This window comes from Sphaeramia orbicularis, chromosome 20 (assembly GCF_902148855.1).
Source record: "Sphaeramia orbicularis chromosome 20, fSphaOr1.1, whole genome shotgun sequence".
Lineage (NCBI taxonomy): Eukaryota > Metazoa > Chordata > Actinopteri > Kurtiformes > Apogonidae > Sphaeramia > Sphaeramia orbicularis.
The window spans coordinates 24,586,661-24,609,083 of NC_043976.1; the positions used below are offsets into that span (position 1 = coordinate 24,586,661).

General features: G+C 36.9%; 2 protein-coding genes across 4 annotated transcripts; one reads left to right on the forward strand and one right to left on the reverse strand.

Moving 5' to 3' along the window:
* Nucleotides 1-289: 289 nt before the first annotated feature.
* pkia (cAMP-dependent protein kinase inhibitor alpha) lies at nucleotides 290-5,773 on the forward strand. 3 transcript variants are annotated; one of them, XM_030123460.1, is made up of 3 exons: nucleotides 290-424; nucleotides 2,801-2,978; nucleotides 3,707-5,773. In XM_030123460.1, the coding sequence occupies exons 2-3, from the start codon at nucleotides 2,828-2,830 to the stop codon at nucleotides 3,781-3,783; spliced, it is 228 nt and encodes a 75-aa protein (XP_029979320.1). In that variant the 5' UTR covers nucleotides 290-424; nucleotides 2,801-2,827; the 3' UTR covers nucleotides 3,784-5,773. The 3 variants fall into 3 exon arrangements, with proteins under 3 accessions (XP_029979320.1, XP_029979322.1, XP_029979321.1); XM_030123462.1 differs by lacking the exon at nucleotides 290-424 and adding an exon at nucleotides 1,358-1,618; XM_030123461.1 differs by lacking the exon at nucleotides 290-424 and having other exon boundaries at nucleotides 2,272-2,978.
* A 2,743-nt stretch (nucleotides 5,774-8,516) lies between these two features.
* On the reverse strand, nucleotides 8,517-17,750 carry bco1 (beta-carotene oxygenase 1). The gene is made up of 11 exons (XM_030123237.1): nucleotides 17,687-17,750; nucleotides 17,441-17,569; nucleotides 17,164-17,293; nucleotides 15,543-15,690; nucleotides 14,781-14,931; nucleotides 12,035-12,255; nucleotides 11,602-11,859; nucleotides 11,409-11,514; nucleotides 11,224-11,318; nucleotides 8,859-8,970; nucleotides 8,517-8,671 (listed from the first exon to the last, which is right to left on the reverse strand). Exons 1-11 carry the CDS (start codon nucleotides 17,748-17,750, stop codon nucleotides 8,517-8,519), a joined length of 1,569 nt encoding a protein of 522 aa, XP_029979097.1.
* Nucleotides 17,751-22,423: the final 4,673 nt, after the last annotated feature.

A 22,423-nucleotide genomic window follows, 5' to 3' on the forward strand; every position in this document is an offset into this window, starting at 1 on the left:
AAAAATGTGTTCCTTTCTTACTATCAAATCATTTAAGCCTGATTTTGATATGATTAGGCAAATATAAATATATTTTTTGTAAAAACAAATATATTGCTATACAAATATTGGCTATATAAAAAAGTTTATTGATATGAATAGGAATACATTACTGAATATTGCGAGAAGCCTTTTATTGTTGCTATTTGGATTCATACTAGATACAGGATTCAGTTTTGTGATTTGCTGCTGCTCAACAGATTCTCATACAAAGTGCAGCACAAATCAGACTTTTATTTTGAAATGTCCTCCCGGAAAATGTTACATCCTGGCGTTCACTTGATGTAGGGTAAACCTTTGGTGAGCGCGATGGGAAATACCGAAGTGGCATTCGAGCTGATGTGACTGACCCCTGCGAATATTCGGAAGTCTTTAACCCAAACAGGTACAATGTAATCATGTTGACTGATGTAACAACAGAGCATGCGCGGCGCTGTAGTTTCTATTCTTTATATTCATGCAGGATGCGATTACTGGCTTTGACTGATCCCCACTGGGGTCTTTGTCATCGGGGAAAGACATATGGCTGTTGATTTATTATTGAAGTCAGATCGAGCATGCTCTGATCATCGGTGGGATGTTTTTATGTAAAGATCCGGGTCTTTATTATGTCAACAGAGCGAGTTATTTGCAAAAAAGCTCCACTGTTATCGATTAGAGGCTACTAATACTAATGCACTGCAGCGCCTCCTGTTAGCTCTTAATAGATCATAAATACTGGAAGAAACATTTCATTCTTAAATCAATTCTGTTAAAGATTTTCAATAAGTGAAGGCATTTTATCTTGAATGCCAAGACAAATTAAACTAATCCAGTCATAGTAGCAACAGTACAGAAAAAAGTCCAATATTTATATTTTTATTATTATTCTGAGAAAAAAGTCATAATTCTGAGATTAAAGCCAGAATTCTGACTTTTTTCTCATAAAAATAATTTAAAAAGATATATTGGACCTTAACTGTTATTTTCTCTCAGTGGTCCTAATCCTCTTCCATGCAACAGCCCATGGGATGGATGCTGCAGAAGTAACACAGGGCATAAATAAAAGTAAGAAAAACAGAATAATACAAGAGGAAATTGCTTTGTTGGTGAGTGAGTTAGTTGGGCATCACTCCCAGTTGTATGTAGAATAAGGCTGGCATATGTTTCCCCTCATCACTACTTCACTCAAAGCTTGTTTTCTGTTTGGCAACACAACAAATCAAATGCCTGAAAAGGAGTTGTAGTATTTTTTTTTTTTTGTACTTTTCAGTAACAGAGAGTGAAAAGAGAGGTCTGTTGTATTCAGTGACTGTCATTTGTTTGGAGTCTGTGCTGGATAATATTGTTGTTTAAGCCATCTGAGCTCTAGTTCCCACATGGGAGCATTGCCATAAGGACAGCTTGAACATGCCTCTGCAAGAGCACGACTCTCTCTTTCTCTCCCAACCACACACATACACACTGACTGAATTATGGAAACTACCAGTTAATATTTAATCGAATTTGTCACATGTTAGGAATATTCTCGCACTTTGACATCAGATTGAACGGTCATTTGTCTAAACTAGTGACGAAGGAGCTCAGTAAATGACAAAAGGTAAGATACTAAGAAAAAAACGGATTTTTTTGCTTAATATTACAATTATTCAAAACTGAATTCCATGATAAAGATTTGGAGTTAAGACAACACATTTTTTTCCTTAGCTTGAGTGTAAATTAAAACAGTCTGATTTAAATATCTGTGTTACCTATTTGTTTATGTCATTCATTGCTTAGGCTTGTGGACTCTAAAGTCTGTGTTTTGCAGATAACAGTGCCTGAATAGCAGTTGTTTATACCTTTTTATGTTGTGGAGGTGACAACTTGTGTCTCATGTTGTGTCTGGAAGTTGTACATGGATAACATCTGTTGGGTCTTGCCCATCTTGACACCATTTCGAGAATGACAGCTGAGTGGGAGCGTGCTCAGATGATGACAGAGGCTGTATCCAAAAATAGACATGGTCGATCGCAGCTTGCTCAGTTCTGAAAATAGCCACAAATGGACATGTGAGCTAAGGTCATTTTTACATTTTCATTTGTTCAGTGTTTGGACTAGACCTAAACCAAACAATAATTTCCATGTACTATGTGATCTTCCATTTTTAAAGCAACTCATATTTCATTGAGTTTATGTATTCAAATACAATGAAAATATAATCTATATTTGAGATTCTAATTCTGAAAATGGAGAAGGGAAGCCAGAAAGTAGACAGTGTTGAAGGGCAAGCTCACCCAGGCAGATTGGTAGAAAGCACTAGAATGTCAACAGAGGGGTTTAACCTAAATCTCCGAGGCAACACAGTTCCCATCATGCTCCATGCTTACTCCAAGTTGGGTGACATTTAAATACAGTACTGTCCTCCTTTGTTCCATAATTGCCCCTTCTTGCATGTGTTTTGGTATTCGGTGAAGCCTCATTTTGTGAAAACCCTCATTTATCTGGTCCACTGCCCAGTATTTCTCCTGCTGAATGTACCTCCTCTGTGTCAGTGGTGTCGCCTGTGCTCTAAACTGAGATTAAAACAAGATTAATCAGGGATTAGGTCATAAGATAAGAGGAGTGAGGGATGCACTGAATGAGCGCATGGAGAACAATCTGTCATTTTCTTCATAAACTGATGCATCTATTGTGTGAAGCTACTTTGGGTAACCAGCACAAATTCACTGTGCTTAAACACTTCTCATTCTTACATGTACATTCTTTGTGTGTGTCCATCCATGTACACCTATACCGCCAGGCTCTGCTATGGTGAGGTGTGTCAGCGATGACGGATGTGGAGGCGACCTATGAGGACTTCATCGCCTCTCGACGGTCTGGCCGCCGGAATGCCATCCATGAAATCCAAGATTCCCCTGGAGGACAGGGACCTGCTGACTTATCGCAAAGTCTTGCACAGCTCAACATCAACAAGTCAGGTGAGGAAACATCTGCCATAGCGGCTCTCATTTTCATTTATTATAGATACAAACTGAGTTGAAAAAGTCTATCTTAATAAGGCATAATGATACTCCAGTGGATTATCATGACAGAAAAAAATATGTTGTTGAACTAACGCACTCATCCATCTGTGAATTACATCTGTTAAAAGTATGGATGGTGTATGAACAGATGAGAGCTTTTTGTGACTGAATATAAATATTACTATACCAAAAGCATTTTAGCTGTTCATTTACAAGGTGATATAATTTGACTGAAACAGGCAGCCTGGAAATAGGGCAATAATTATCTAGGACAGAACGATCTCCACCTTTTAATACTGTAAAAGCAGAACAGATGCTCGGGATCAAACAACTGCATAGACTAATGTTTAAAAAAAAAAAAAAAGGAAATAAATGTCCTCAACAAGGCGGTGTAACAGTAAGAATTGGCTGCATATGCAAACAAAAGTAAAGATCAAATTTAGCAGTACATTTTCCTTAGTTTTAGATATGCCTTTCTTTGTTTTTGTTGCATTATGTTGAGCTTTTATTCTAATCTATGCAAACTCTACCTTTGTGACTTCTCTTCCTCTTGATTTCACGGTGACTTAAGCGCTGATTCAACCAACCTCATTCGCATCACTGACTTCACAAGTAGTAACTTATGCATGAAACTGACTGCCTGTCTCTCTCTCTCTATGTACTGTTTCCTCTCTGTCTGTCAGGTGATGACGGGGAAGACGCTGAGAAAAGCCAGGAATCTCCAGCTAAAGAAGAGGAGACTCAAGCGGAGGGGAGCTGAGCGACAGCAGGTCACAGACATGAGGACTTAAACAAATGCTGTTTCATGTCTGCCAGCTCCCCGACTGGCCAGTTGGATCTAATGACTATAAAGACAAACAGCAAAATCCTCCACTGCTACCATCAGCAAGTTATCACTATGGCAACCACAGTGCAGTCTCCCTTCTTCACTTGGGCGTGCTCCAGTCTCCTTTAAAAGCCTCCTTTGCTCGTTGCTACTGCTGATACATGACTGAATGTAAAGCTTGATCAAAACAGCAGGATCATCCTCTCAAACCAACACTGTCCATCTATCACTGGTTCTGAGAGCAGAGGGGAGAAAAGGAGGGCATTCAAGGTTTCTGGGGCGAGTGAGTTAGCTCTTAGTTAGCATTTAGTCTTCCCTCCCCCCTCCACACATTGAATCAATCACTACTGATGTGGCTGCACTTCTGGGAGACACTTCGAAGGAACGGGATTCAATCAGACACTTATTCTTACTCTGATCTTCTTGCATTAATCTCCATACACATGTATGTAATTCCTGGATCACTGGACTTTTGTTGTTGTTTGAGTTGTTAACACATCAGTCTGTGTCGTTTGGGGGTGCATGCCCACATCTGCATTCCTATATGTTCAAACCTAAATTTAACAGGCCAAGGGGGGTATCATGTTCTATTTCTTTGTTTGTCCAGCCCATGTGCAATTCATATTATCCAAACAGAACCACTTCATATCTAACACAAGATGCTAGTTTCATAGATTATTGATTAGTTTTTGACCGGCTGCCATCACTGCTTTACACACTGACATAGTGTCACCTAAAGTTCAGCAAAATAAAGCGTGTGTACTTCTTTTAGATAATGCTTATTGTTGCCAAAGCAAATAATCTGTTATTATACTACAATTTCTAAGATTTTGTATATTCAGTACATTTTCATTCTAAATTTTCTTGTTTTCTGGTAATTAGTACTTAAAAATATACCTTAGCATATGATGTAATTCATTTTGTATTGTATGTAGTGAGCAAATAGCATCAAATACTAAATGTGAGACACATTTGAACCATTAGTCAGATTTTTGCTCTTATATTTTGGAATTCAACTCTGGAAATGAGGTTCCACCCTTGTCACACATCATAACTGATTACTTAATGTAGATAATCATGTTTTATTATCCATGTCATTGTTGGACTACTGAAGTCATCCGACCTGTGGAATGTGATGGTGATGTACTGTATGAAGGGTTTTCCACTCTCTACTGGGATACGGGGGTTAATAATGCACTGACTGTGTCCATAGTTGTCCAAAATAAACTGTGTTCAGGTTCACTTCGATCTATACACTGCCATTTACTAGTAGGAGGGATTTCAGTGGATATTGCTACAGGGAATATAATATATTTACTGCCGGTGACCTGGAAATTTATACCTGATTGCACTCAATGACACTACTGTGTACTAATGTATTTTATTATAGGTTAGAATAATTACTTTACTTTAAGGGTGGATGTTGAGTGATTATTGTGTACTTACTGTATGAATTTTGCATGCCCATTTAAATTTGTTTTGACCCCTCAAAATAACAACGCATCTCAACACTGCAATAGTAGATACAGCATACTGCCTTGTTTTGTAACACTCGTCAAATGTGTGAGTATGCACTTCAAAATTGCAAGTGGTACAACATTGACATACTGTGCTTTTTTGTGATTCTTTTCTTAAATCCAATAGAATTATCCCTAAATCTGATTTTGTCATTTGTTTACTGGTTTTGTTGTAAGAAGCATTAGATTTGGAAAGAGGAATAGTGTGAATTAATGTGTGAATTGGCCAGTACTGTTGCACTGTGGGTGACTTAAAACACCTTTAATCATGTTGTTTCTCCATATCATACTTTTTGTAGCTCATTCATGAGTCATGTCACTATGTCGGCAGTGATCACATTATGTAATGCCATCATATTTGACTTTGTTCGTTTTGATGTGGAATTAAATCTCACTGGTGAAAAAGTCAATTTTCAGATCAACTTTGTTCGTTTTAATGTGGAATTAAATCTCACTGGTGAAGAAGTAAATTCTCAGATCAGAATATTTGTGGCTTCTTTCAGTGGGTTTACACTGAGGATGTAGTGAGTCACATCAAAGAGATTATTGAATTTGACCACATGAGACCACAATATGGGAATTAAGTGGCTTCCTCTGTGCAGAACTCATCTAAATGGTTTGGATTAACAAGGTCAGTGTCTCCCTCTAGTGGCAAAATTTAATATTCACATACAAGCATTTCACAAATATTACTTAGATTTGTTTGAGATGGCACCAAAATGTAGGAAGTGATGAAACAAGAAGTATTGTCATATGATCACATTATAGACCTGCATGAGGCATCTGATATTTTTATAAAAGAGTAAAAAAAAACCACCAAGATTTTAATTCATTAACATTTCCTATAAATATTGGACATTTCCATCCAGAGATTACTTTTTTTTTGCTAAGGTATGATGGGAGAGTTTCACCATTGTCTAAAGTCTTCTCAGTAAAATCCCAAACACTGTCAATGGGGGTCAGGTTTGGACTCTGGAGGCGTCTCATACTCCCTAAACCACTCTTTCACAGTTTGATCCTTTTTTTTTTTTTTTTTTTTAAACTCGTCTTGTCCAGCATCATAACAGCAGAATGGTAGTCTGGCTACCTTTCTGTGCTGAACAAATTTGCTTTGCCGAGGTAAACTTCATAAAGTATATGAGGCTCCCCCTTGATATTCTGCTGTCTTTATTCTGACTTTCGTTGAACCACATTTCAATGCTGGATCTAAAATGAAGGAACAGGGTGGAGGAAAAGAAAGGGGGAAGAGAGAAAGAGACAGTGAAGGGGGGAGAAAAAGGAAGAAGATGGTGAAGACCCTCACAAGAGAATATCAACAATAGCAACAGTAACAACCATCGTGCTAAATATAATGGTAACATTAACTAGAACTAGAACTGAGTAAACAAGGCAGGAAAAAAAAGAGGAGGACATTACAATAAAATAAATAAGACCTATTAAATGAGAGATATGAGGAAGGGAAACATGAACAAAATATCATAAACTAGAAGCACTCGGAGAGCGCAGACCTCCGCCAAGGCTGATCAGTTGCCCCCCCTGTGGGCCCCCCCACCCCCGATCACCACCAAAATTTAATCATTTCTTCCTTATCCCATTTCCAACAAACCCTGAAAATTTCATCAAAATCTGTCCATAACTTTTTGAGTTATGTTGCACACTAACGGACGGACAGACAGACAGACAGACAGACAGACCCTGGCAAAAACATAACCTCCTTGGCGGAGGTAACAATAACAGCACAAATTGTACCAGCAACAAATCCACACAACAGCAGTTTTTCACATTAATCTCCTGCAACAGAGTGACTACATTAGAGTAAAGCAAAGAAAATAAGGCATAGAGACTGAGGTGCACTCAGTGATGAACACTACCATGCAACCGCAACCCCTCCAAGGACCAGGGGCCAACAAAGAGGATCCCAAGGCCCAGCCAACCAGCAGACACCACAGAGAAGGGGATCCAGTCCAACTGTGTTGTGGACCAGATCCCCCACAGTTTGATCCTGATGAATCCTGGTGTTGTCATCTTGGTACATTTCTATGTCATCAGGGAAGAATAAATGCACTTATGATCTGAGTTACTTCAGTTGCTTTAGGTTCAGTAACGTTATGTATCCTTAAAATGAAATCAACTGAATCTGAATATAAGGAATGACCAAGTCTAACACAACACTGCCCCCACAGGCTTGTACCATAGGCACCAGGCGTGACTGTGTAATCATGTCATCCTTTTATCACCCCAATGTGCCAATCAACAGGTTCAATCTGGACTCATCAGATCACATGACTTTTTTTCTATTGCTCCATAGTCCAATCCTTATGCTTCCTCTTAAACTGATGGCTGAAACATTAACCTGCTTTGGTTCGTATGTCAACATAATGGAAGCTTCTAAGCCGTGTGATTAGTTAAATCCAGGTGATGACTTTTTTTTGGCCAGGCAATGTAGTTATAACAGAGGATTCATTATTAAATAATTATATGGCTGATTATATTTTGCAGACACTATAATCTTCTTCAGATTTACTTAAGAATTAACAAGGCAACCTTTAGTGAAGCTTAAAATGAACCATGTACAATCAGTTTGGGATTTCTTAGTACATTATAAGCAAGTGTATATTTTTAAATTGTACAGCATCTAAACATATTTTCATAAATGTAACATTCCAATCTTTAGACTAGCTCAAAATTTTCCTTTGGTAAATAATTTACATCAAAATGATCTCAAATACTGGTGTAGGTGTTGATGAACTTCTTACTCTACTGTTTCTAAGTGGGGAATGGATTTATTCTCACAATTCTCACTGACTGGAAAATACATGTCATAACTTTAAAATATTTTATTTTGTAATGAAAAGTACAGGCACAATTTAAAAAAAAAAGTTATTGCAGTGCAATATAACAATGTGGGCTGTATATGATACATAAAGTGCTATTTACATGCTTAAACTCCATCATAAAAATTAAACCTGCTTTTTAACAGACAAAAAAAACTTTGAATGCATCTCTATAATGAAACATCCTTATTGCTTTGTTTAGCTAAAGTTCTTATATTTTACAATGTTAAGAGATTCCTAAACCATACTATTTTTGCATGTATAATGTTCAACAGCTCTTGCTTCTTCAGAAGCTTATTTATACAGTGAAATGTGACTAATTCCCTTGAGGAATGAAAAATCCATGCATGTCCTTGTAGAGCCCACCCTTCACGTATGCTCGAGCAACTTCTTTAAAGGTTTTGCCATCAAGGAGGAGGATAAAACAAGACTGGCCTGGGTTGGAGTTGAGAACAGACACAATCACCACACCTGCAAATAGCAAGGAGAAAGCACAACATTAGTTTTTACTTTAAAATGCATCATGTACCATCACAGGAATCTTTTTACATTTTAAACAAGCACATAATAGTTAAACGATAGCTTGTAAAAATAAATAAATAGACAGATTTCCATGGTTAGGTATGCATGGTACATGTATACTACTCAGTTTTCTCACCATCATCTTCTGATTCTCCATTTGGTCTGGGTACAAACACAGGTTCTGAAGGCCAGCAGTTGTCTTCACTCCAGTAGACCATTTCCTTGGTTTCTGTGTCAAACTTCCCAAGCTAAGTGGAAATAGGAAAATGGCTTTTGAATTTAAAAAAAAAACAAAAAACATTTTGGTCAACACAACAAATGTACCCACTTGCCACCAAAATGCTTAGAAAATGTTCTTTCAGATATAGTAGAGGATAGTATAGTGATAATTAAACAAACTTGATATAAACCATTTGCATGTTGTAAATGAGCAAAATATAAAAATAGATACTAAAATGTATACACATTTGTCTTTGAAACACACCCTTTCATCTAGTTTAATGAAACCCAGATCAGACAGATACGTCCTATCACATAATGAAATCATGACAGGAACCCACATAAAATGATAGAAGTATACAGATATAAGAGGTAAAACAATAGGGGCCTTATTAAAAAGTTAAAGGCCCTGTTTATATGGGCTGGTTTATTATTCTGTACTGTGGAAATAGTGCTCAGCAAACAAAGTTTTTCTATCAAAACACCAAAAATGGTTATTTACAAAGGGTTTTTACACAGACACAGTTAAGGTATTACTGAACTGACATTAAAACAAAGATAACCATTTATTATATATTTATCATCAGATATTAAGCCTTATTAAAAACAATGCATGTGTATCTGTTTGAAATGCTTATGTCAAGTTTTCCAAAGCTGTAATACCATTTACGTAAAAACAAGTGGTGTCATTAACACTGCATAGAATGGACTGTGCTGAAACAAACTCATGTAAGCTCATGTTTCAGTAGCAATTCTAGCATTTTTCTTGATAAGATAACTTGAACTTAGAGAGACAGGGTAAAAAAAAAAAAGGTGTTTATCATGGAGAAGATCACAGCAGGACTACAGCTGAAAACAGACTTGTTTGTCAAAAGATGGACATTATTAATACAGGTAATGCCAGAACTCTAGTCACTTCCCCACTTTGTTTTTTTTTTTATCTTCTTATGTGTACAGTACTTGAAGAGAAGGTGAGGAATGGACTATGAGAACTACGTTATGTAAGTATAAGTTACTGACTGTTACTCATAAAGACATAGTCAATAAAAACTGAATGTGAGATAACATGAAGCAAATGAAAGTGTACATGTTATACATCTCCTCTGTGTTTGTTTGTATTTTTGTGTGTATGTCAAATAAAAAAAAATCAGTACAAAAAACAAAACAAAACAGTAAATAGAATAGACTGTGCTGAAACAAACTAATGTGAGCTCATGTTTCAAAAGCAATTCTAGCATTTTTCTCTGTAAGATAACTCGAATATCAGCCTATAATTGTCAAGGTTGGATGTTCTATTACCTTTATGTTAAGTGATTATATCAATCTCCACTACTTAACACCTTTATGCTTAACAATTTATCTTCTGTCTATAATGCTGTTACCATTCTTTTACTTCAGACAGGCTACAAAAAAAAAAAAAAAGACTTATCTTTTAGACAAGTACTACTCCCACTCAGTACTTTGTCCCAACTGCATATTGTATCTTTGGAAAGGGTTATAAAGTAAAAGATAAACTTGTGGGGAAAAAAAAATCAGTTGGCCTGTGCTTAAATTTTGTAGGACACAGCAGAATATGTCAGTCGGTAAAACTTTAATCAGATCTCTTCATTTACGTATGTGTTCAAATTTTTGTTTTAACCTCCCATTATCCTGAAATCGCCTTTTAACAATGAGTCATTCATTGTCATAACCTTGTATGAATTTTTGTTTTCCTTGCTCCTCATTCATTTGGGTTTTACACTTTATTGTCAGGACAATGTGTCAGATGGGACAATAAATTTGTAATTGTCTAAACCAGGATGTTTCCTTTCCTTTTTCCAGACTGGACCATGAGAATGGAGTACGAAATGAGCAAAGCTGTTTTTATATATGTCACTGAGGGAGGGATCTGAATGCACCTCAGGGTTTCCCAACATGGTAACTTCTTCCCATTGTTTCTTTTACCAGTTCACTCCCTATGGAAAGGATGTGTGTGCACGTATAACAGACAGAAAAATGAACTTCTTTAATCCATGAATGGGGCAAGTGGTAATTTAGACTCAGACTGCTTCCTATAGTCTGTTACGCCCTTTGGCAATTCTCAGTTCTACAATTTGCTTTAAACCTCTATAATAAAAAACAAGGCTGTCAGGAACAATCTGTTTCCCAATAGCCTCGCATTTAAAGTGTCTTTTGTTGAAGATTGCGCAGGTTTCAGTTCCCTCTTGGCAAATAACACTTAAACTATAAGATATCACAAGGACAGCTGTTTTACAGAAGTTAAAAATAACAGTTAATGTTACCTTTTTTGCCAGTGCAGATTCCTCCACGCAGTTCCCATAGACAAAACGGCTTCGCTTACCATTGAAGTCATAATTAATTCTGGGTAATTCAAAACCTGTTGGATAGAAATTGATTTAGAACGTATAGTCAATACAAATATAACGAAAGAATATGTTAAATGCTGATTAAATTGAAACAGTTTTACCTTCCCAAAGCACCTCTGCTTGACACATTAGTTTGCCATCTTTCTCCTTTACAGCACTGGCTGTTGTGTATTTGAGTTTCACCAGGTCGTCTCCAACTGCAAAGCCCTGCATATCCAATCACAGTAAAACTATTAGTTCATTACATTATTTCTACATTTATTGATGGAATCAACTGATCTTTGTTCTATTCACCTTGTCAGATCTGACAGGAAGTACAAATCTTCTGTAGTTTGGTTTAGAGTAACTACTGTCTTTGAATCCAGGATTTTCCTTCAGCTTGCTCAGGTAGAACATCTCATACAGGCTGTTATCGTTGTACGCAATGACGTCAAAGACAACGTGACCATCATCCTCGAAGGCATTCACGTGATGATAGACGACCATTGCGCCAGTGTAGTATTTTGTCTCAACTTCTTTTCCTGTCCTTCTGTCGATCACATGGATCAGAGTCTTTTGAAACAATAAATAGACACAAAAGCAGAAGTGTCATTAAAGTTCGGACTCGCATTGATGAATCACAGTGGCAAAGTCATCAAAAACATGTTTCCTTAATAATAACGGTGAATATGATGTATAACGTGTGAGAAAATGAAAAAGCAGGAAAAACATCTCCGTGATCCCTTACATTTTCATCAGGGCAGAACTTGAGGCAGCTTGCCCAGTTGACCCCCCTCATGTAAGCAGTGGCCATCTTGAGGATGTCCAGTTTGAAAGGCTGTTCGATAAAGATAAAGTAGTTCTCAGTCATGCCGAAGCTGTGGTAGTAGCTGGGTGTGAGCAAGGACCGGCAGGGGACTGTGCAGACCACTTCCACATTCTTCAGTGCTATGGCGTCCTTACCTTTGTCTGAAGGTTGAAAATGAAGTAAAAAAACAGACTCAATTACAAAGACTGTCAAAGACAAGATGATACAAAATTAAAATAAAAGCAAAAACAACAGGCCAATGCAATATTTATCCATGTACACCTAGTACTACTGAATATCCAGGGTTTGACATGCTACTAACAATTATGTCACTAAAAATGTATAGATAATGGGGTAATCTGTGTAAAAATTAAGTTTATTTTTTTGTTTCTCAGAGGGACAGTGCATATTAATAAACACAGTATGTGCCGATATGCCTAATTTATAGGCTAATTTCCATCTTTAGTCCCTAGATAAAACACAGTTCATGTAAAACAGTACAATCTAGTGTACTCATTCAACAGACAAGTAATAATAATAATAATAATAATAATAATAATAATAATAATAATAATGGATTAGATTTATATAGCACTTTTGGTGGTGGTAAACTACATAAGCAGCCACAGCTGCTCTGGGGCAGACTGATGGAAGTGTGGCTGCCAATTCACGCCCTCCGACCACCACCGAACATTCATACGCATTCATACACCAGTGTGAGTAGCAACACTGGAGGCAAAGAGGGTGAAGTGTCTTGCCCAAGGACACAACAGCATATGACTAGGACAGAGTGAGATTTCGAACATCCAACCCTTCGGTTATTGGACGACCCACTCTACCTCCTGATTATACATACACAATTTCAAAGTGCCAAATGACTATATAAGGTTGTAGAGGCACGTTTGATTGTCCAATAACCAGGATTTAGATATTTAATGAATGAGCTGAAGGTGGGCAGGTTGTGGATAACAGTTGGTAATGTGTTCCAAGTTTGAGAGGCACGGTATGAAAAAAACAGCATGTCCAAAGGCATTACTTGAACATTTATTCCATTTTAAATTAAGTGCTAACAAGTGTATAATTGCATGTATTTCCAAATATGAACCTGTGGCACAAATATTCCTCATACACTTCTAAGTCCTACCCAACACCGTAACACTGGACACCAAAAAAACATCAGTTACTGGAGGAAACATCAAGCATGCCGATACCAGATATGTTTATGGTGTGTCACAACTTTAAGTCAGCATGTGCAAAATTGGTCAGATTTATTTACATACATTAAGCCTGATGAAGGATAAACGTGAGTAGCAGAGTCCATCAGGTTAGCTTGAAACTGCTCCCAAAGGTTTCAGACACTTAGTCTTGTAGGTTGTGAGTTTCCCATCATAGTAACTAACACTAATCATCATCATGTTTGGGCTGAAGCCCCTTGGAAACTGGTTTGCAGTTCAGAAATATCTTATGCTCTATGGTCACCCAGAAAATGTTGCAGCACTTGCACAAATGAATCCCAAGCTATTACTTCTAGAGAGCTGCACTTTAGTTACTTTTATTTCGAGCACATAAAATCATCAGATAACAAAGAACTATACAACATTTTTCAGTGCTCAAAAAAGGGGTGGGACGAAGTATAACTTATAGACTTCCACCCCCTTTTTACAAACTACTAATTAAATTACCTCTGCTTCCTTTGCTTTGTTTACACACTTTTTTCCCTATATATTTTTACAAAAATACAAAACATCCATACAAACCCTTCACATACACTTTTTTTGTCACCTCACACAATCAGATTTGCATAATCAACTTAAAAAAAAACCCAAACAACTATAATATTTATATGCACTTTAAATATTTACTACAAATACAATCATTAATAAACGTGATAGTATCTCCTAATCAGGATAGTCTGCATCAATTAATTAGAAATAGGCAATACACCTTGATGGGAATACAGGATAAACTAATGTGTTCTTCAGTTTTAGGTTCAATGAAAATTCCAGCTTTATATCACTGTGTTTCTTTCAGGTATTGAACACCATTTGACTTCTGATCATTTAGAATTTAGAACTGAAATGCTGGCTTGATATGCTGCAGCTAGCTGCATATGATTTGTGTATAACTCAGAATCTGAACTTGTAATATCAGTGCATTCAGATTTGGAATCAGCACACCTGATTTAGGTAAAATCATATACTTTTCTCCCGTTCTTGACTAGTGTGATTATTAGCCAGTCAAGTCCTAAGTGACACAGACATATAGTCGTGGAAAAAATGATCAGACCATCAAAAGTCATCAAATACAATGGCTATAGTAATTAAGTACTAACTCCTGTGTGTATCATGTGACTAAGACAGAAAAGAAAACATGGAATGCCTAAAAGCACTGTTTTTGGCAGTATAATGCCATAGATCTTGATGTAAGAACTTAACTAATTTTGGTTATTATCCAGAAAACCATGGAAAATGGCTAGATATCAACTCTGAAATTAAATTATATTTGTCTAAACAAATGTACCTTTAGTTGTACCAGGCATTAAAATGGCCAAGAAATTGAAGAAAATAATGGGTGGTCTAATATTTTTTTTTTCACGACTGTATATAGACACAGTTGGATATAGGAAACACTGAGGACAAAGTGGAGGTTCACAGTTAAACAGATTTACAATATTCACAGTACATACCTTTATCTGAAACAGCAGGGACTTTGAACAGCATGTATTTCGTCTTGCCCTTTTCTGCTATGGAAGTCCCCATGTTGTAAGCATTGCCATCTTTGTCATAATGTGGATGAGATGATGCCAAATTTGCTGGCAGGTACTTCAAATAATCCACCTGTTTGACACATTTCAGCAAACAATGAGCTCTGAGTGAAACACTTCATTTGGTTTGTTTAACCCCTAAAGACCCAATGCTAGTTTTGTGTCAGTTCCCAAATGAATTTTTCTCTCCATTTAACCTTTAGTAAGTGACTTAACACCAATTATTCTAATATTATCCCCTGTATTTTGTGTTTTTTCAGTGAAAATCACGTATTTTCCTATATTTAATCAACCGATCATGTAGATGTTCATAAAAGCTCGGATTAAAGTTGAGGGTTATTATATCAGAAACAGAGAAAACTGAAGAAAAAGTGACATTTTCAGTAGGACAAGTTTCTCCATACACTGTCATTGATCCAACTCCATGGGTTTAACTGGTGAATCAATGTTGTAGAAGATGATAATCTTTCCATGTTCACTACAGAGCCTCTGAACATCCAAATGGGTCATTTCTGATGACCATGAAAAGATGACAAACTGTATGTTACATCAATTATTTACATGTATTGATAGGATTAATGGATCAACAGGTATTAATTGTTTTATATCAGTAGATGCTTTTGGTCACTGGTGGATGTTTGGGTCTTTATGTGTTAACCAGCTGAAGACCTAGATCAGTATTACCTTGTCCTGGGTTTCCAGGGTCACAGGATCAATCTTGCGAATGTAGTTGGTTTCAGATGTGGCAAAATAATCATTTCCATACTTGATGAAATTACTGGCACCATTGTCAGTGAAGTCAGGCACTGTGTGATTGAGGAAGGTAATCGCCCTGAAAGATGTGAGGAGATGAGTTAATGGTCTGGATTTACCAAGAGGGTTACTCAACCAAAAAATCTCAAAATCATCATAGTGTATGTCAACAGTGGGGTATTTTCCACTCAAATATAACAGACAAACAATAGAACAGACAAAAGTCATAAATATTCATTTTGCTCAGACATTAGAATCAGAATACCTTGATTATACACCATGGGAATACTTTGCATTCACCATCAGCATAGATGTAAGCAGAATAAAACATCACTGATCATCACGTAGAGTTCTTAATATCTTATCAATGACTATATTTTCTGACTACCACACTGCAAAAATCAGAATCTTTCCGTTGCGGGGGGCCATGACATGTGCTGTCTAACCCTGTCTGTGGCTTTTTCAATCAGTTTACACACCTGCTGATAATCAGATGAACCAGAACCCTGATTGTCAGCCTGCCACAAAAAGCCAGTCAGATCCAAACCTCTCCAGACCCAGCTGAGCTTTAGGCTTTGAAGCTTCTTTCTTTTGGTTAACATTCAAGTTAATTTCTTTTAGTTTGGCCTGGGGTCAAACTTTTTGTTTTAGATTTAGTTGAATAAGTTCTTTTCTGTTAGGGAGGGGGAGCAGCTGCTGCGTCCCTGTAGGGGGTGGCCTGCCTTCCCCCTCCATTTTATTTATTTTTGCTGGCACCTCCAGGTCTTTTGGGTTTATTGAGTTAATTTTTGGTATGTATTGCCTTTTGAGTTCATTATTTCCTTAAATTACTTCGTTGATTTATTGGGTTACTTTTGTTTAACTTGGATTAATAAAATCCTTACAATCATTATATTTTTATGGTGTCCTTTCTTTATGTTGGGGTCTCCTTTCCTTTTGAGCCGATTTACTTATTGTTTGGAGACCACAACACTTACCAAGTGTACTTTTCTAATTTCTAGTTAAAATATCTCATCACACTTAAAATACAACAAACACGTGAAGAGTAACTTGTAAGTGAGATATAAGGACTTATTTTTAGACAATAGATCTTGAAAATCCAGTTTCAAGGAATCTTACCAAGATCATTTTCACTTGTTCCATTGGCAGATTTTTTTTTTTTTTTTTTTTTTGCTTCAGTTAAGCAAAAAAAATCTTGAAGTAATTACTCTTTAGGCGATTATGTCTTATTTTAAGTGTGATGAGATGTTTTTCTGGAAATGAGAAAAATACACTTGGTAAGATTTAGATTTTTGCAGTGCAGGTCACTTCCTACAATTATTGTCATGGTATTGACACTTTTTAGAGTTATTTTGGAAGCTGATGTTGTGTGGGCTATGGTTTTCTTGTGTTGCTGTGGTTTACTGCATGCTTTCTTTGTTGCTGCCTTATTTATTGGTATATGGTCAGCTGTCCTTGTTAATGATTGATAGAAATTCATGTTAGAGATTTTGTGTAACGCACTAGCTCACACCATTGCATCATTACAATAACTTGTGATAACTTTGCTTACTTGACAATGAAGTTCTTGCTCGGGTCTGGATAGGCCATTGTGCCCATTTCAGACACGACTATTCTGTTTGCAGCCGTGTTAGCCTTGTAGGTGTCACCTCTGAGAAACCTGCTTCTATGGATCATTTCACCTGTAAGAGAAAAAAAAAAGAGCAAACTGAACCATTTGCGCTTTACGCACACCACTTTGGCACAAATCATTCTAATAGACAGGTGGTAGAATCTGAAGCAAACACGGATTTCGGGATGTGTGTTGGTAGATATATGGAGACACTAACCATCTTTGAAGGTGAAGCTGTTCATGAGGGACATCCCATCAAACCAGTGATCATAGCTGGTTTCTCCGACGGAGAAAATGCCGGGACCATTACGCAGCAGTGTGCCCTGGAGCCAGCTGGGGATACTGCCTATACGCAGATGCACAAAGAAGAGTGGGTTTGTTCGGCGTTGCAACTTTTGTCAGATCATCCATTTGTCACTGGTTAAGGTAAAAAAAAAAAAAAAAAAACAGAAAAATGACTTACCTTTCACCTCTGCCTTGCAGGGCTCTGGGCTCTCCGTCGCGTTTTTGGAAAAGTCCATGCTCATGTTTGCGGAAAAGCGCAGTAGAGAACGCACAAGGCTGTCTGGATGTAACGTAACCAGACTTCAGCACTCCTTTTAAAGCCCGACTTGGCAGGGGGTGGTTGTCAAAGGGCGTATTATCTTATCTGTGGACAGGGTTCTTTGTATTTACATGACATCTTTCAGCTCAATTCAGAGAAACGTGCTACACAGAAAAATCCACTTTACTACTAAATGGCCTTTTAATTGTTACGTGGCTATTTGTGTATTTTATCTTTTTAGGTGAGCAGTGTCCTAATATTACTTTATGGTGTTTTATTGGTGTTATACTCCTTTATATGCTTCATTATCATGAACATCTCTGCTTTAACTGAGGATTTTTTTCCTTTGAGACACATTAGGCAAGACAGTCCTTGTTGACCTCTGTCTTACAGCACCTGATGGAATCTCATTATCTTCCAAGAAAACACATCTGTTTCTTTGAGCTCAAATCCATATTATGTCAGAACGTGTTGGTGTGGTTTTATAGCGTTGTCTTGCGCCAACCAAGGCTTTCCCATATAGTCACACTACAAAAAATGTCCTGCTAGAAATAAGCCTAATATTCCTAAATCTGGTCAAAATGGCTTATATTGTGCAAAGAAATCTGCCAGTGGAGTAAGAAAAAAAATTCTTAAAAGCAGCAAAAAAAAAAAAAAAAGTCTACCTACTAAAAAAAAGCCATAGTGTGCCTTAAAACTTGATAAAAAATACTATAATTTTAGCAAACAGTGCTGAGTACAAGAAATAAAATCACACTCATTTAAGACAATTTGAGTCTGACTGAGCTGGCTATAAGATTTAAGTCTGAAAATAAGAGGAACAAGTAGGAAAAATATTCTTAAAATAAGCATTTAATTCTCTTGATTGAGCTGAAAATGAACACTTTAACTGGGAACCACACCCAGGTGTAAGGTAATGGAATACCCTGTATAAACACTGAGCTAAACAGCCACCATGCTTATGAAGGAGACATGGATGTTCAAGTTAAATTGACTGAGAAACTCTCTTTGACTGCCATCTTAGTCTTCTTAATGCCCACACTCTGACTGCTGGAACATTTCGTTTGTTATGTTTTAAGCCTGTAAATAACAATAAATGGTTGAAGGGGGGGAAAAAAAAAACAAAAAAAAAAGTTAGTTGCTGTCATTTCTTAAGATTCTTAAACTGAGACGTTGTGCAAGTGTTTTCAGTCTTAAAATAAGGAAAACAATCTTGATCCTTTACTGAGATAATTTGCAAAATATTGCCATACCATGTACCATGTCACTAGTAAAATCCAGCTTGATATTCGCTGGAAATCGTAAGAAAAAGTTATATATTTTAAATAAGCATATTTTTCTTATATAAAAATTTCTTGGCAAGCTTTTTTTTCCTATTGAGATGAAAAATAAAACAAATGTTTTAACAAATAAGGCTTTTTTCACTTCTTTAGAAATCATTTTTGCAGTGCACACTGGTAAGGTTATCTATACCATGAATTGACTTATTTATCTGTTCAACTCTGGTTTAGAGATATTTCCCTTTTCTAATGGGTCAGAGTCCATCAAATCTTTTTTCACGTTTCCATGGGGTGGTGAAGTGTAGGGTGGGGTAAGACATCTTCTTCTAATGTGGGGGGATGGTACGCTATATGGAATCAACATATACGCAGTGTGTAAATGGATTTAACACAAGATCCACAAAAACTACATAATGTCCTTATGCTCCTGTTTCAACACAAGTGTTCTTAATGCACAACAGGAACAGAATCTGTGAAGTTCTTAAAGTAAAAGTATTAAAATCAAAATATGAATGTAAATATTCCATGAGTAAATGTTTATGATTTCCCCTAAGGTGAAGTGGAGTAGAAAAATAAAACTTTTGGTCAATTAATTGCTTATTTCAATGCATTGTGGAGCTTGTGGACATAGTGGCAGTTTGTTTTGACAAGTACAGTTTTAGAAACACAAAAGTTAGATTCACCCCCGATGTCAACTAAATGACATTTAGGATTCACATTAGAATACCCCAAAACATTTATGAAAACACATTGGTTTGATTTGACTTATGGCCTATTTCTTCCGTACTCCACTAAACACTTCATATTTTTGACGTAGTACCATTAAAACTGGCCGTATTTTGTCTGCTGTGATTATCTCAGACTGCCATATCACTCACTGCTGAACTGAGGTGCCCTTCCTCGCTCTTGCCTCTGCCTTGATAATGATTCTGAACTTTGGTCATAATGTGGGGTGCCAACCTAATGAATTTACCCTCATGGAATCAAATTACTCAGAACCTTTCCCACTATCATATGTAGACTCTATATGTCAAAATGGGAATGGCTCAAGAGATATGATATATAATAAATGTTATGTATATGAAGTTATATGAGGTTGTCTTATAAGGGGGAATGAGTTACAGATTGAAAAGATGTGACAAAGTTTGGCTCTCATACTTTCAATTTAACATTATTTGGTCATTGTTTAGACCTGGCTCTGGCGTTTTCAGTAGTTCACATAACTATCAGTAACTCACATAACTATGAACTGCACTTATATAGCGCATTTTAAACACATTTGTGGTGCCCACAGTGCTTTACAAGGCCTCTCATTCACCCATTCACACATACATTCACACACCTGTAGGTGGCTACTGCCATGCAAGGCTCTGCCAGACCCCACTGGGAGCAATTTAGGGTTCAGTGTCTTGCCCAAGGACACTTTGACATGTGGACAGTTGGAGCCAGGATTCAAACCGCTGACCCTTTGGTCATTGCTCTACCAACTGAGCCACAGCCACCCCTACTATCCATCTAAAGTATCAGTGGTTCACATAAGTATCACTAGTTCACATAACTATCCTTGGTTTGTGTTTTGCATAAATGAACATTTTTACATCAAATAACACACCTGTAAGTATTGTTCAGTTTCATGATTGTTTATTGGTCTAATTCTACATCTAATGAGGTAAACTAGTCTGTCTTTGTCACTCCTGATGCTTATTTTACTTACCATGCCATGTGTTGCAGAGACAAAGGGAAGCAGAACACATCCACTTCCTGTCTTCAAACACTGGCCCACCTCATTAGGGCCCTGCTCTAATCATATGGTAGAGGGGGGGTCTAAAGTCTGAAGTAATATTAAATGTGTACGTATATCTAGATTTCTTTGAATAATTTGCAAACAATGTATGTGAATACTTCAGCTGATGTGAGTGATCCAGGTGCCATAACTAAAACATATGTGGGTTGCATAAGTTTATCACTTACATTTTGTTGGGGGCTGTCCCTTTTAAAATGGTTTGGCTCACCTGGAGGAGCCTATTTCTACAGATTTTTAGGTCCACCTAAATCAGGAGTGTCCAATCTTGGTCCTCAAAGACCGGTATCCTGCATGTTTTAGATGTATCCCTCTTCCAACACACCTGATTCATATGATAAGCCTGTCATCAAGCTCTGCAGAAGCCTGATAACAGCCGTCAGGTGTGCTGGAAGAGGGATACATCTAAAACATGAAGGAAATTGGCCCTCGAGGATCAGGATTGGACACCCCTGACCCAAATGCAGTTGATTTAAATCCAGTTTGTTTTAGCATAGATTGGGTTTAAAGTTAAGACTTGTTCACACTTGAGCTACAGTATCTCTCTTTTTATAAAATAAAACATCTTTTTTTACAGGAGTCTTTGTGTGATTGCCTCTGACTTCACAACAAGGTGAAAGCCATCATTTGTTGTGATATTTTTAGATGTTGATAATAAATAGATAAGGTCTGGGGTCTAAGGGCAGAAACTGTTGTATAAGGTACAGATTATAAAGTCATCTGAGGTACTCAGAAGTATTTCCATACCAGCAGCAGAAGTGGGAAGTAACAAAGTATAAGTACTTCATTACTGTACTTAAGTAGACTGTTTAGGTATCTGTACTTAACTTGAGTATTTATTTTTCTGGCAACTTTTTACTTTTACTGCCAACATTTTTGCATAAATATCAAATGGACTGGATTGGATTTATATAGCACTTTTCTAGACACCCAAAGCGCTTTACATTATTGACCCATTATTCATTCACTCTCACATTCTCCCTCTGGTGGTGGTAAACTAAATCTGTAGCCACAGCTGCCCAGGGGCAGACTGACAGAAGCATGGCTGCCATTTTATGCCTACAGCCCCTCTGACCACCACCAAACATTCATACACCAGTGTGAGTGGCACTAGTAAACATCTATACTTTATACTCCTTTTATTCTCAGAATAGGCTAGTCACTTTTTCGTAAAATACATACTGTCCCATTATCATTTAATGTTACCAGTGCCCATACCCATGGAAATTCACTCATTCATTCATTTTTATACATATATATATATATACTTTTTTTTTTTTTTTTAACCTGTTCCTGCATGTGTTTGCAGGGTACCTGACCCGGTACAGGACTCTGGTCAATACCGTTCACTGTGGAATTAGAAAATGGAAACTTTTATGATTTTACCTGGTTAAATAAGTAAGTTCTTTCATTCATGGACAAAAAAAATCCAGTTGTACTTTTTACTTTTGTATTTTATTACAATTGAGAAGTTATACTTTTTTACTTTGACTTAAGTAAAGGAGTTGAATCAGTACTTCTACTTTTACTAGTACTTTCTCACACAAGTAGCAGTACTTTTACTTCAGTACAAAA

Bases quoted from the DNA above. Each gene is read 5' to 3' on its own strand.
- bco1 (XM_030123237.1), bottom strand. From the start codon at position 17,750: ATGAGCATGGACTTTTCCAAAAACGCGACGGAGAGCCCAGAGCCCTGC. The intron at 8,971-11,223 runs GTAACATTAACT...ATTTCCACTTAG, and splicing joins AATCTGCACTGGCAAAAAAG to CTTGGGAAGTTTGACACAGA. The intron at 8,672-8,858 runs GTGAGAAAACTG...TGCTATTTGCAG, and splicing joins TGGAGAATCAGAAGATGATG to GTGTGGTGATTGTGTCTGTT.
- pkia (XM_030123460.1), top strand. From the start codon at position 2,828: ATGACGGATGTGGAGGCGACCTATGAGGACTTCATCGCCTCTCGACGG. The intron at 2,979-3,706 runs GTGAGGAAACAT...TCTGTCTGTCAG, and splicing joins GCTCAACATCAACAAGTCAG to GTGATGACGGGGAAGACGCT.